The 15,173-nt window shown below is 41.7% G+C and overlaps 1 protein-coding gene across 8 annotated transcripts in view; it reads left to right on the top strand.

Moving 5' to 3' along the window:
• The window catches only part of ZBTB46 (zinc finger and BTB domain containing 46), a 55,355-nt gene extending 40,635 nt beyond the window's left edge, over positions 1-14,720 (top strand). For 5 of the 8 annotated variants that reach the window (XM_010569460.1, XM_010569463.1, XM_010569464.1 and 2 more), the window contains 5 exons: positions 562-734; positions 1,920-1,971; positions 2,068-2,379; positions 8,814-8,989; positions 14,296-14,720. In XM_010569460.1, coding sequence (XP_010567762.1) covers positions 562-734; positions 1,920-1,971; positions 2,068-2,379; positions 8,814-8,989; positions 14,296-14,682 — 1,100 coding nt within the window. In that variant the 3' untranslated portion in view covers positions 14,683-14,720. Of the gene's footprint in view, positions 1-561; positions 735-1,919; positions 1,972-2,067; positions 4,575-8,813; positions 8,990-14,295 lie in introns of those variants that run through there. The other 3 variants (XR_774487.1, XM_010569465.1, XM_010569466.1) reach the window with 3 other exon arrangements.
• Positions 14,721-15,173: the final 453 nt, after the last annotated feature.

Here is a 15,173-nt window from a genome sequence, read left to right as displayed (position 1 = left end):
TTTGTACAAATATTTGAACTTCTATGCTTGCTAACTATAGAATTAAAAGAATACTTTTTCCCATCTTTTGTAAAGCACTTTGAGATCAAGGACTGGCAGTACTATATTAAATAAAACAGCATGGTCAAATCTGGAGATCTGAAGCTTTGACGTAAATTTTCAAGAAAGCTAGTAGTAGAATAAAGTTTGTGTGTATGTTACTTGGAGATTGAAACGTACGCGTTTGAAATGGTGCTTCTCCAAGAGGCGTCTCTCAGAAATGTGATTGCTCTGGATATTTGTGCTGCACTGTGCTTCTTTCTGCCGACGGACTCTTTAGTGACCGTGCCATGCGATGTAACTCCACTACATACACCACGCGCAGACGAGGCATTTTGGGTGGGGAGGCTAGTTTTAAAAAAAACAAACAAAAAAAGCCTGGCATCACTGTCCTGCTGCATTCCCTCCCACTGACAGAAGATAAGCTGCGAGTGCTGGTGCTCTGCCTTTGCAAAGGCCATTTTTAAAACCACCAGCTGGTGCTAGTTCACGTGGGTGAGATTCGTTTCCTGTGTTCCCCAGGGCCTGGCACCAACTTGAATCGTTCAAGGGGCGAATGTGATGGCAAAGTGGAAGCACCATCTCCCCCGCTGCCTTCATCACACCTTGCCACTCAGAGCCCCCCTGAGATCTGCTCTTCTGGTGAAATGTCACCAGAAACCGTGATAAAAGGAGAGGTGCCTTCCTCAACCCAGGTAAGATCGTGGGGAAAAATGCAAAGAAATTTAAATCCAAAGGTATCTGTTTAATCAAATTTTACCCAGTTAGGAGTACCTTGAAAGACCATAATACCTCATACTTTGCTCTGTTAGCTTTTTTTTTTTTTTTTTTTAAATACAGGTTATTTTAAAACTAGAAGTCTGTTGAGGTCAGGGCTAGTGTTGTCCTAATTTTAGCTTTTCTGCCTTACCTCAACAGCACTTGCATTCAAAAAACTATTTTTTTTTTTTAAGTATAAAGCCCTTTTTATTGTAAATCCCTTTGTTTGCAAAACATTACATACAAGAATATAATTATGGCATAAAGGTGGCTGAGACCCCGGCTATCCGTTGCCCATTTCTGGCATTTTGCATTTGGGTTTCTTTGTAACTGTCTAAATTCAGATAGAAGCAGGCTGGCTTTCTGTATTACAGGAGTTTGATGTAAAATCCATAGCTTTCTCTGGCATTTCTTAATATTTTTGAATGATACTTTATTTTCATTAAACAAATGGGTGGAAACACAGATTTTCCTTTGCAGCCACCTTAGAGCAAAGTGAGCTGCTCAGAACGGCTGGTAGCCGCTTGCCCAGTCTCCAGCAGACCTGCCCAGGCTGCATCATGCCTCTGCCTCATAGAGGGTTGCCATCTGCCGCACACTGGCATATTGCAAATGGTTTATGAAAAAAAAATAAAAAATCAGCTTTTATTTGTAATTTGGATCAGCGGTGCCAGAGCGCGTTGCATAAAGGGAACTACGCAGAAGGTGTTTGTTTTCTATGGGCTTTTCTATGTGGAAAAAAAAAAGTAGCTATGTAGGGCTAAGGGAAAATTTTTCAGTTCTGTTGTATCTGCTAGAAATTTTCTATCTAGTGTTTCCCATTGGCCTGAGTGTGAGCTACAGATGCTTAGTGAGACTGGAAACTGAGTAGTTACCCAGGACCTTAAATAGGCGTGTTGATTACTGTCTTCAAAACACCCAATCTTGCAAAATATGGCCCAGTTAATTTAGCTGCTTTGACAGTGAGAGCTTTGTAAAGGCAGATAGGGTTGCCAAGTCAAATAGTGAGCCTCACTTAAAGAAAGGGTGAAAGCAATGTTAAGATGGGAGTCTGAGCACTAACTACAAAAATGTGTTCTTGTAAATGCTTGCCTTAACTTAAGTCTGCTTTTCATTTGCAGGCCACTTATGATGGATTTTTAGCACTTTGGCAGTTTGATAACTCTGATTCAGGTAAGTAGAGAGAAAAATATATATTCTTTTTAAACTATCATTCTTTTATACTAGAAAACACTGATTTGTACGTGTGTTTGTGTATTTCTATTTTAGATACAAGTTTCTCGAGATCTGAAGACATGGACATAACCACTGATGGCCTGTTCCTGGATTCAGCCCTAGCCAAGAGGCTGACCTGTGGTTTCTGCAGGAGGGTTTTCCAGTGTGCTGAAGAGCTGAAGGAGCACATCCACGAGCACGCTTTCTCCGTGCTTCTCCCGTTCGACTTGGTTGACTGCTCCCGGCCTGGCCTTGCTGACAGCGTCCCTCCTGGCCATCTCGCCCGCTTCCAGTGCTCCAAATGCCCCGCGAGCTTCACTCTGAAGTCAAACATGGATCGGCACGAAAAGACCATCCACTTCAACTGTAAGAAGATGCGATGTCCTAACTGTGCCAAGCTGTTTCGAGACAAGACAGACTTAAACCGGCATCTTATGTCTGTGCACTCAAACGAGCGTACTTTTGTCTGTCTCTTCTGTGGCAAGGGCTTTGGTACACAGAAGAACCTCACTAACCACATGAAAGCGTGTTACCTGGGCTCTGCCCAGCTGAGCGGGTTGTAGCTTTTGGACAGTGTAGGACAAAACGAGGATCTTGAGGACGCGTAGCTACTGTTGCGAATATGAGACGCTTCTTTTAAACTAGGAAAAGCAAATTGTTCCATTGTTGTCGTGCTGCAAATAAACGTATCGCAGGTGTAATGTAATAGAGTAACTTCCCCAAAGCTGATCAGGTTGATAATGTGCTGGTTCCAGATATTGTGTAACTGCAGCCACGGTGCAATTTTTGTGCAAAGATAATTTTTGTCAGTTCATGTTATGGGCACTTTGGCTATCTTATTGGTGTGATCATACTGTGTGCTTATACTGCGTTAAACTTCTTTTTTATCAGTAGATCTCAAAGTGCTTTATAAAAGAAATGGTGATGTTTTCCTTGTATTCTCTGGGAAAATAACATACCTCAGCTTGTTGAGCGTGTTAGCAATAGAATTAATAATAGAATTCAGTCTTCTGAGTTCTGGTCTAGTGCTCTGTCCATTAGACAATTCGGGCATTTCAGGGTTTTTCAGCTTGAGATTCGGAGCTGTGAAAGCACTGGGTTGCTCAGCCCTGTAAGCTGTTTATAAAGTCTGGTTTTCTATGTCACTGAAAGGAGAAAAACATGCTGCTTGTTCATATGTACAACAGGGTATATTATTTGGGCCTGAAAGTTGTTGCAAGGCTTGTATATTTTATTGGTATTATGTTTGAGTACTTTTAGGACTTTTTAAAAAATACACTGGAGTATGGCTGTGGTTTTCAGGTATTCTGTAAATTTTTCTGACTGGTTTGTTTCATATGATGTATTTAACTTAGCCAGACTGGATGTATGTTGTTCAAACGGAGGAGAGGAGGCTTTACATAGAAGATCTAATTGCAACTTAGGGTGCACATACAAAATCAGTAATGGTTGTTACTGGAGGGTAGCAGTCTTACTGTAATTCCTATTTTATTATATGAAATTCATTTATTTTTTTAAAAGATTAAATATTTCTGTCTCTTGCTATATATTTACGTTCAAAACCAGATCATAGTAACTGTGAAATAAAAGTAGCATAATTAAGCGTAGCACTTCTCAGCTGCTCTGCGTACAGCACAGCTTGTCAGCAGCTTGAGCTCTCGGGTTGTAGGGTTGCTTTCCTTAATGTGTGAGAGAGACAGCTGAGGAGACGAAAGCAACTTCTGCAAATGATCTTTAGAGTTCTTCAGAAAAGTTCTTTCTCATAATGGTGTTGTATCTCAGGGAGACAAAAATGAGAAATGTTTGGTCATTGCACAAAGTGGACTTGAGCAGCCTGGAGGTCTCCAGGCGAGAGTTTCTTGCAAAGCTGTTGGCTGCGGAAAGCTAGATGAGAGAGATCATCCAGTTCCTCCTGCCCTTGCCCTCGCAGAGAGGGAACAGATATATTCTGGTGCAGCGCTGCTCTGCCCATTCCTGCTGTGAGTCAGGGGTGCAGGGAGATGGCTCTGTGCTGCGTCAGGGCTGGGTTTCTGAGGGTTAGGAAGCTGGAGTTTCCCTGCTTGGCTTAGTTCTTACTCTTCATTTGGGCACGGTGCGGTCAGAGTTGAGAATATGTTCCTATATAATCGGTGTAGTACACCATACTTCGATCATTTTTTTAAATTTTATATTTTTTTTTGCAAAATCATGTCTGTCTTTTTTGCTCTTGTTCCCATTGACATCTTTGGCATTGTGGATCATGGTTGTCTGTGAATGTGTATGGTTTAGTCTGTCAGCTTCCCTTGTTACGGATGTCAGTTTAATTGCCTTATAATTTATTCTGCTCTTAAATAACCAGCAAGTGAGGGAGGAGAAGGCTGAGCCAGAAGAGGAAGTTGTGACCAAAATGAGTCTAATCTGGAAATTTGGGAGCAGCATGGTAGGATTTGTCTGAATCGGAAAAGTAAGATGCCAGCAAAAGTAATTTCAGCAAATTCTAAAAGGCTTCGTTGACATGATAACAGTTAATGATGTTTCATGGTTGTTCATTTTTTCTCATATTTGAGAATTTAATTCCACATGGAACTCTCTTTTTCTATAGTCAGGTCAACTGATCCTCTCTAATAGAGGTTTTAGTAGTACTGTACGTGGCCTGTACATCAAAGTACTTCCCTGACTTCACACTGAGAATTTCCAGTGTTTTCCTTCAGGATCAGGAGTAGGTTTTTTAAAATGTTAACCATAGGGTATAACATAGCAGAGGCTTACAGAGTTCGCGTAGAAAACTTTTTAAAAGCAGGATTTTTGTGTTAGAAAGTGGCATGGGAAGATGATGGGAAGTATAAGCTTGACAGTTACATTGCACCTTGCTATTTATAACCTGAAAAACAATGAGGATTAAGTGGACAAGAATTCTCTTAAAGTCTGTGAATTCTTCGTAATAGCCAAATGAGTGTAGTATTTCAGTGATGATTAACTACATATGGGTTTACAGAGTTAATACAAAGCAGCTCTATCGGGCAGTATATCACTAGTGCTTTTCCTTCTCTCAAGTCAGGGATGTAGGAGCCTATTTCATTTAGCAGCCTCAGTGAAATAAGTACAGTTACTGGAGATGACGATACCAAAGGCTTTTTTCCAACCATTATTGTGTTGGTTTTAAAAATGCACATCTTCTGTAAATACTTTAGTGAAGTTAAGGACATAGATTTTTACTATGGCACTGTTTGTATTACGTTCTCCAGTTCTTGGTGCTGTTCTTCCTGTAGTTGTGTCCAGTAGCTAGTTATCTACGGCACTGCTGTTAACAGTCGTGATGATCTTGTTAAAGATTATTTCTTAGGACCTTAATGCTGCTGTACGTAAGCTCTATAAAATATTGTCATTTAGACAAAAGATTATACTCATACCAAAGTTGGTATGTTGTTCATTAAATATATGTACTTGGTGGGTGCATATATTTAACAGTACTGTGAAAATGTTAACTTTGCAATACAGTTATTTTTCTAACAATGCTGTTGTTTTTCAGGTGTTTACTTTTGTAGATACAAGAACTAAATATATGGCTATTTGGTGAAAAAATAGTTTTCAATAAAACTATAGTTGCAAAAAGTGTTCTGTGACTATTTTTAAATATAAGCGTACTAGAAGCTTGAAAATGTTATTCTCGAGCGACTTAAGCTGAGTGCGGGCAAAAGTAAGCATGAGGGATCTTGAAATCAGAAAGTGTTATGAATATGTTGTTGGAAATACATTCATGTGTTGGAAACGTGGCTATTAGTGTGTGAAAGTAGTGTGCCAATGGTGCAGGTTGTGCACCAAACTTTTGGAGTTGCCTTTTCAGCTTCTACAGTAGCTCAGCCATAAAGTGAAGGGACAGGTACGGACAGTAAATGAGAGGAGGCATCTGCTCATTTAGGAAATGACAGGATCAGGTACAATCTGGCAATATAGGAAATAAGGGATTTTGTGGTGTTCTCTTCTCCAAAGCACTTTTGCTTCGTAATCTTGGGATCTGCTTGCTCTCAGGATCTCCATGTCAGTTTTTTCCAGAGTGAGGTGGTTAAACCTGACTTGCCGAGCAGCTTGTCCTGCTAGCTGTGGTCTATACGTGTAGCATGTTTGTGTTGTTGAGTAGTACTGGACATGGCCTTGGACTGGAGGAAGGAGGGTTACGTGTCCCCTCTTGACTTCCCTTGATCAGCTTATAGCTTGCTTACCTTGTCTAGACTCCGTAGTAATAGGTTTATAGTGATCCTGGGGAATATAAGTGTTTGTGTGGCCTATCGCTAATAATCGAGCAGTTACAAGATCAGGCCAGAAACGTATTTATCATGAATAGCTTTGTATCATAAAATTGATACTTGCTATAGAAGAAAGTGGGTTCCTTGCCTCTGATTGTATAGACAAGGGGGTGTCAAACCCAAAGGAGAAGATAAAGCAAAAAAAGCTTTTCCTGTAGTAGAGAAAGAGTTTTCATATTCTAATTGTTTAAAAAAAAAAAAGTATCTTGTAAATCAGAAGATAGGTATGGGGTAGGAGAAGGGCTGGGTTGTTAGGTTATCAACAAGAGCTTTCACAAGGCGCTGGGCATCAGGCCACATCAAAGTATCTCCTCTGGGAGGTTCCCAGAGCAGTGCAAGTGCATAGTCACGTGAAACCAGCCCTTCAAAATGCTGCCTCATCTCAGTGAGTAATCTTTACTGACGGGTGAATAAAATATTCTTTAGTGCTCACTTTCCCTGTCGTCAGTATTGCAGCCATGGCCCAGGTGAGTAGGCTTTTTTTTTTTTTTTGCTTCCCTTCTCCTTGGGCTAGAAAATTCTCTTGACAGTTTTACCAAATGTGCTGAAAAAAACCCCACCAAACCACCAAAAAAAATCACCTGTAGGATGGACCACCACAGTTGCTGAGCAGCCCAAAGCAGCAAGTTAGGAGCACAAGAAAAGAATATAAGAATATTAGATCCAATTCAAACTGCTAATCAAAGGAATCGTTTTTTCCTCAAAGTTACCTGTGTGGAGGATTCGTTTAATTCCAAGTAGTCAAAACAAATGCTAAGATGAAACTCGTATCACGGCAGCTTTTGAGATCTTGAACCATGCTTTTAGTCTGCATTAGGACAATAAAAAACTTCTTGGAGTACTACTTCTAAGATGAGCTTGTGTTGAACTGATTACAAAGAGTGGTGTTACCTTTTTTAAAGATGCCTCTTAATAGTATCATGTAGTTTGCACTTTTACATGAATGACAAATGTAGTTACTTTTCACATTGTTTTTACCTGTATTGGAAATACAAGACAAAGTAAATTTTAAAAACAGAAAGGAAAAAAAAAAAAAGCCCACAAATTGGGCTTTAAACGACACAGAGTACATTGGCCTACTGACTTTCTTAAAAAAAGGCCATTTTTAAGTAGCTGTTTTCCAGTGTACAGTGTAACTCCCAGGGCATTATCGGTGGTATACTAAAGGCATGCACTGCATATTCAGCTCGTAGGGCACTTGTAGGAGATAACATTTCAATAAGCATCTAAAAATATTGCAAAGTACTCAGTATGTTAGCAGCCATATAGTAGGTCTGGTATTTCCCTTATTCCCTTAGCTCTCCTACATAGACTGTTTTCATTTACCAAGAGCCATTTACATACGCGATAGCATACTTAAGGTGATTAACTAGAACTTGCTTGCTTTCTTTCCCTCGTTGTTATGTAAACAATATATTGCTTTGAGAAATAACAATAATTAGAAGCAAAGTGGGTGAAAATTAACATACTAATGGAAAGCAATAGAATTATTAGAAGGCAGAGATTTAAAATCATATCCATGTGGACAGTCACTTCCAAACTTACAGTGAGTGGATGTCCTCAGGGAGTAACAAATACTCTGTTTTCACCTGCTGTATTTTGCATGTTGCACTTTCACTTTGTTTGGAGAAGGAAATACCAACGCTGCTGCTGTGTGCATTCTTCTGGCAAATTAGACCCTTGGGCTGTCGATACTGTACGCATCCCCTGGGTCTGCTTTCAGTGCGCTTCTGAGGAGATGACAAGAAGAACAGAATCGACAGTGTCAGAACGGCTTCAAAGAATTCATCCCTTTTCTAGTTCAGCAAAATACAATTGGGAGGGACAGAAAAAGGGTCCATCAAGGGCTATATACAGTTGTAAGGAGGCTTGCAAGGGTTATGCTGTAATTCAACATTAAGCATCCTTTTGTATTTCTGTATCCGTGTCGCAGTGGTAATACTAGTGGAGAGTTGGATAACGTAGAGTGTGTTTGTTGTACCTGTCCTCTTTCTTCTGGGTAATCCTTAGTCTCTGCACCTTCACTGAAATGCTCCTGGAGTGTGTGATGATGTTCTTGCATCGCCCCATAAATAAAACTAAAGCGCATGGCACTGGCAGGGTGTTACATTTGCAGTCTTCTGTTCACGGCTAGCTACTTCTTCCACAAATAATAGTGTTAGAATTTTAGATCTTGATATTTAGGATGATTTGTTACAATAAATCAGAATCATAGCAGATTGTCAGCCCTCTTTATTTGCCATTTAGCAAGCGTTAGGCAATGTGTGTTACAGACTGTTGCTAAATGTTTGTGTGCTGGCTTGTTCAAAAGCTTCTCTGATGAAGGTACTTGCAGTTCTTAGCTTTAATAATACAAGTGCAGTAATATAGTGTAAGGATTAAAAAAAAATTGTAGATGGTTAAGAGGTGAGAGTGTGATTTCAGTGAACTAATTTAATAGTGAAATAGTAAACGAGAAGACTGACCTTTCTGAGACGTTCTGAAAGTAATCTGCGTGTTTTGCTTGCTCTCTTACAGTTAACGAGTTCACAGTCATCAGGAAGAAATTCAAGTGCCCGTACTGCAGTTTTTCAGCCATGCATCAGTGCATCCTGAAGAGACACATGCGATCCCACACGGGAGAAAGACCCTATCCCTGTGAGATCTGCGGGAAGAAGTTCACCCGCCGGGAGCACATGAAGCGGCACACCTTGGTAAGAGTGCTGCTGCTGCTGCGGGCCTCGGGTGGAAACAGCCCATTTGTTCAGGTTAAAGATAACGGGAGCTTCATCTGATTTCGGTCTGTATTTTGTTTTCCCCTCTGCGGCCCCTCTGAAGACTTCTCCAGGATCTTTTTTTCCCCGCCTTTCAAAGGCCCCATGTCTCTTTGCCTGTTCCTCCAGAGCTAACCTCCACCTGCTCTCCAGCGCAGCCTTCTCCTTCCCACGCAACCCTGACTGCCAGGGAGAGCCTGAGCATTCAGGACGGGAGGTAGAATAGCTAATGCTGTCTTCAGGATGGAAAAGGAAATTTTTTTTTTAATAGGTTGAATGACTTGGTGCAGAAAGCTTTAAAACAAAAGTCGCTCGGCAAGAAGAATTCGAGGCAAAGCTACTCGGGTCTAGCAGCGCTTAGTTATCAGAAATAATGTTATGCTTTATTAAAGATGGTGGCTCCAAACCGCCAAGGAGGATGGCTGGTGCCATTGTCTGGCTTTTCACAACTTCTTCAGAAACAAAATTTTAAGCCAAACTTTGCTTTTTTTGCAGGGGAGAATTAATTTGCTATCTTAAAGTGGTTTCTCAGAGCTTGGTGTAGAGGTGATATTGTGGAAGAGCAAATAGTTTCTACATAATTATTTCCATAATGCATGCCAGCGAGCTCTGGTGCCCCTCTAATTAAGCTTGTAGAGAAAATTTGAATTTTTTTTCAAAATACTGGGGATGGCAGCTGTGAGGTTCTAATACAGTGAGATATAAAAAAAAATAATCACAAGAGTGTTGACAGTTTCAGTGACTAAGAATTGATTTGTTGAGGTCATTTAAATAACTTTTTCCATATTTATATTATCTATATATATCATATTTTTATTATCTATTAAATTTTGAATGTAAAGACTATCTTACTGGAGGAGGTGTGCTTAGAGGAATTAATGTTTTCCTGGTCATAATTCTCAAAAAGCCACAAAGAACTTTAACTCCCTCATCCTAGTCCTGCAAGCACGTGCATCCCCTTGCATACCTTCTTGCAAAGGCAATCTAATAGCAGTAATGCAGCTTGGTTCAAGTGTAATGGAATTTGCAATTCCTTTTCTTGCTCTGTAAATTTTGATACTAATGAGAATCGGCATATTTTTACGTACCATGGGGAAGGCAGGAAAAAATATATATACCCTGTACCCTCCAGGACTGAAACTGAGGTGATCTGCAGATTAATTTTAGGTCTCGTTGTTTTGCTGCTGGAATCATTCTAGGTGAGTGACTTGATTCTGTTGAGTCTGAAGTTTGAGTTCTGTTACACACCCAGGGAGGTGAGATCAGCTATTTGTGAACACATACAGGAGAGGATGTACGTCTGTCTGAATCTCTCTCTGACTTCTTTTATGTCAGGAACGAAGCTAGTTTTGAAAATACCAGCTGGATTACAAATTTTTAGTGCCAGTTCCTGAAAAAAGTGCAACCCTGGCAATACCGATTTGTTTTCATTTCCAAAGAGCCATAAATGACTCCGAGGTATCTTGGAATGGATGCACTGAAGAAAAAAGGACAGGGATTGGGAGGTTTGGGGGTTTTTTGGTACTGTTGTAAGGCCCCAGAAAAATTCCAGTTTCAGTATTTTTCTGAAGTTTCTTTTGAAATGAAGCTATGAAAAGGTATATTTTCTTAAATGCAAATGACACCGTGATCTTCATTTACAAAAGCGGTAGAGCAGGCTGTCTGAAGTGCTTGTGGCAAGGTTAACTGCTGGATTCATACGCTTTGCTTGTCTTGTCATCTTATTTCCGGTGCGTCTGATGTTTTGGGGCTTAATTGTCAACTCTCAGGTAAATCTGTAAAGATGAATGCTGGCGTGCATCAAATAAAAATGTGTGTTATAAAAATAACGTGTAGGAAAAGGAAGTAGATTTAACACACCAAAAACCTTGTTTCTGTCTGTTTCTCAACTGATAACCAAAGACAGAAGAGGCTATTTTAGTTTGTTTAACTCAGATTAAAAAGCATATTTTTATAGTCTTTATATAAAATGCAAATTAAATAGTAACACTTGTTTTCTTTGAATTGGAACATTAAAGTAGAAACAAGATTTTCTTTCAAAAAAATCTTTGCATCTCAAGTGATACTTCTGTGTGGTGGCAGACCATAAACCGGGGTTTCTCGCCGCGTTGCAGTGAACAGGCTGTGTCCAGAAGGAAGCACTACCCCTGTAATACCCTCCAGGTTTTCAGCTTAAAAAAACTTAACCAAAAGTTTCTTGGTTCTAGTTCGAAGTGACTTGTCTCCATGTGATTCTATTTATACTGAACTTTTTTACCTGGTCTGTCGCAGCATCGCAAGTGACTGCAAACCGCTTAAAACTGGCAGGATAAATTTAGATGGGAAAGAGCAGCTTTGTTTGTGTACGGAGCTTCTACTTCCTTGCGGTAGCTTTTTTAAAAAGTTGGGTGGTGGTTTTTTTATTATTTTTTTAAATCCGTAGAGAACTTGGTTATTATTGCAGGCATTACACCACCTCTGCAGCTTGCTCTGTCCCTGCTGCTGTTGCAAAAGCGTGTTCCTTTTCCTGGGAAGAGCTGCTGCCCGCTCAGCTGGAAGCCAGTTGTCTGCTTGCAGCAGATGCCGGCGTTTCGGTGCGGCACAGTTTGCCAAACGGCGCTGCTGCTTGCACCGGGCAGGCAGTTAGCCCCGGCCCCTCGCACCGGGGTGATCAAGGGGCTTACGTGACGAGTTGCTATGGTGTTCAAAACCCCACCATCTACTACCGCTTCCTTTCGTGCGTGTGCGTCCATTCGGATGAGTGCCCAGCCATCTGCTCGGGGGACTGCCTGCTCCCCGAGATGTCCCTTCGTTATTTCCTTGGGGTGTTGTTGGGGTTCTGGTGTTCGGGAGGCAGATCCAAGCAGCGAGCTCAGTCCTGCTGCAAGCACGCAGATTGCAAGATCTGTTGCTAGTTTTGCAGCAGGGAACACCTTGTCGTGCCAGCTGGTTGCCTCCATCATTTTATTTCTAAGAACTTTCCCTTTTTTTAATTTTTTTTTTTTTTCCCCAGAAATTTAGAGTGTTGTCAGCACAATGTTTTCCCCTCTCTGCCTTGGAATATTGGTATTTAGTCAGAATGTGGTCTTTCTAATGGCATTTTCAGATACTGAGGGCCAAACGGCGTTTCTGTGTTTAATACTTACTAGTTCGGCTATAAGGAAAATAGGATTAATTTCTGCTCAGCTCCATCCAGTAATATGGTTCATTTGAATATGCTGACTAAACCGTCAGCATTGGAAGAGAGGGAGAGAGGCGATCAGGTTTTTTAACAGATGTTTCAATTACGCATCATTTTAGTACCTGTTTTATAGTTTCTTTTTTGTATGGCTCTTTTAGCCCTTATTCTGCACCCTTGATGACCTTCTGTAATCCTATTCATCTTCTGATGCCTGAAAATCATTCTTCTAACAGTTACAAATGACTGATGCCTATAGATCCTGTTGGACGACTCTGACCAGCCCTGTCCAATTGCTTTTAAAAAAGCTTACATGTAGTTTAAAAAAAAAATAAAATACAATGACTTTGCTTGATGCAGTTGAAGAACACACCGCGAGGACTAGCTCAGAGCAAGGGAAACCTGAAGCCAGAGCAGATCAGAAGAGCTCGCAGGCTTTGAACGCGGTCGGGACCACTGCAATACAAAGCCTGAGCGAGTGTCCTGTGGTAGTGGGGGCTGAGGGGGTAAGATGGGTCAATTTGTCCTCTTCCCAAATACCTTGAGCTCGGCTGGGTATTCCGGATCAGCAATGAGCGCAGGGTTATGGACAATCCGGTTGTGAGAGCAGGTGATCCCGTGCTGCGGCAAGAGCGGGGAACTGGCCTCGCCAGGCAACTGATTGAAAATAAAAGGAAGGACTTTTCAATGTAAGGCATGTTTAAAACCTTTCCTACAGGCTGTTGTGAGCGTGAAAAGAATAAATGAGCTAAAAACAGGATTAGGCACTGACGACACATGCCCAGAGGCTCTGGTAGCTGATGGTCTGCACGAAACGGGCTTGCTCAGGATGACCCCAAATCACTAGCCACTGAACAGTGTAGTACATGGTGGAGCCTTCTCTGCTTCTACACCGCTTCCCAAAGTGTCTCCTGCTGATCAGTGCCAGCAACAGGGCACTGGCCAAGGCAACCTCCTGACCTGTCCTGCTGTGGCCTTAATATATAAAAAAATATATATATATATATATATAAAAAAGAAAAAAAATATATGTATAACATATACTGGTCAGCCCTGAAGAAGTCAGGCAGTTGGACTAGATGGTTGTTGTAGGTCCATTACAACTGAACTATTCTATATATAAATAAAACTAATATATATGTATTTTCTATATCTTTTTGTATATATATGTAAATGAAAGTGCCTGATGAGGCTCCTTGTGGCGGAATTCAGGCGTTCTCACTGCACCGGTTGGCCATTTCCTTTGGGAGAGGAGCAGGTGAATGTTTTGAGCAAGCTCCTTGCCTTCCACACATGGCAAAAGTAGCCAGCAACAGATTTTGCCTTTGATTAGGTGGTTTTGTGCTTCTCCAAGTATGTAATTTTGCTCATTGTGTAGTGAAGTTTGAATCTCGAAGTGATTTCTGGTATCCCGCAGAGCATTTTCCCACTTACTGCTTATTCTGTAAGTGTGATAGCTCTGTGTGCCTGTTATTCTCAGACATAAAATGCAGCATGATTTACAGAACAGAAACATTTGTGACAAACCATTTTTCAGCCACCAAAGTAGTCAGAAATAAGGTTAGAAGTGCATTAGGCTGCATTTTTTTAGAGATACGGGATGCATTAACGGGGCTCCAACTCTTTGGTTCTTGGCAGTGGTGGGATCAGGAGAGAAACCACTAAATTAACGTGATCTGATCATGGGTTGCTCTGCTCTGGTCTGTGGAGAACCAGTGCTTGGGGCTGGTGGGATTTTCTTCCTTTTTAAAATTTTCCTCGTGGTGGTGGTGGTATAATGCAACTATTGCACCCCAGAAAAACAGAAAGGGGAGAAAAAAAAAATTGAGTGATAAAAGCTCCTCTCAGAACTACTAGTTTGATGATGAAAAGGCAGTCTCAAAAGGATTTTCCATTGCACGACACCATTACAGGGTTGAATTAATCGTGGAGGGTTTGAGTTCACGATGAAAGCCGGTGACGACCTCAGGTTGCAGTCATGGGCTGCGGTGGTTTTGCCTTTGCAGAAGGACAGGGGAGCCTGTCCTTCCCTGCGGCTCTCGATCCATCTCCCTCGGCATTAACTTTTCTGATCGTTCTCCTTTTCCAGGTCCACAGCAAAGATAAAAAATACGTCTGCAAAGTGTGCAACCGAGTGTTCATGTCTGCGGCCAGCGTGGGGATTAAGCACGGCTCTCGCCGCCACGGAGTTTGTGCCGATTGCTCTGGTCGAGGCATAGCTGGTCACCTGGACCACAACGGAGGAGAAGGGTCTCCAGACGAGTGCTACCCCGGGGAAAGCCAGTACATGGAAGACCCAGATGACATCAAAGTGGAAGGAGACGAGGAGATGGGAGATGACGATGACATCAAGTGGAAGGATGACGTGGGAATGTCACAAGATGACGTGATTTTGGATGATGACAAAGATGTCGACTCTCCGCAGGAGCAGGACAACTCTGGGGAGAACGACAAGGATTTTACCTGGATTTCTTAGGGATTTTTTTTTTTTTGGTTTTTGTTTCGCTCTGTTGTTTGTAGGGGGAGGGAGGGTGGGGGAGGAAGGAGTATGTTGGAAAAACTAAGTAGCCTTGTTGTCGTCCATGTGTGCAAAATAACTCTTGTGTTTTCTAAACAAGTCCTTCTCTGTTCCACTCAGATACTGTCTTAGCAATGTCGCTTCCAGCGACACGACTGACTTCGCCTTCCCCCTTCTCCCTTCATGAACAACCCCGACCGCGGCCGCCCCTCCGGCCGAGCCAGCCAGGTTGCATGCACGTGAGGTAGAGTTTCTGCAGGTGTGAGCGCTGCGCGATGGGGAGGCTGGGTGAAGCATGCGTCCTCGTGCCCTTCCCACCCTGAACCGAACACCGGGGAGATTTTTGTGTCTGAAGCGGGTTTTTTTTTTTTTGGTGGTGGTTGTTTGTTTCTTTTTTAACACCTTGTCTGTGTGCTAAAAATCCCAGCAGCAGTGGAATTACAAGCTAA

Source organism: Haliaeetus leucocephalus, unplaced genomic scaffold (assembly GCF_000737465.1).
Source record: "Haliaeetus leucocephalus isolate CR32 unplaced genomic scaffold, Haliaeetus_leucocephalus-4.0 Scaffold273, whole genome shotgun sequence".
Classification (NCBI taxonomy): Eukaryota; Metazoa; Chordata; class Aves; order Accipitriformes; family Accipitridae; genus Haliaeetus; species Haliaeetus leucocephalus.
Note: the sequence above shows the minus strand (reverse complement) of the source record. Positions and strands in the feature narration are given on the sequence as shown.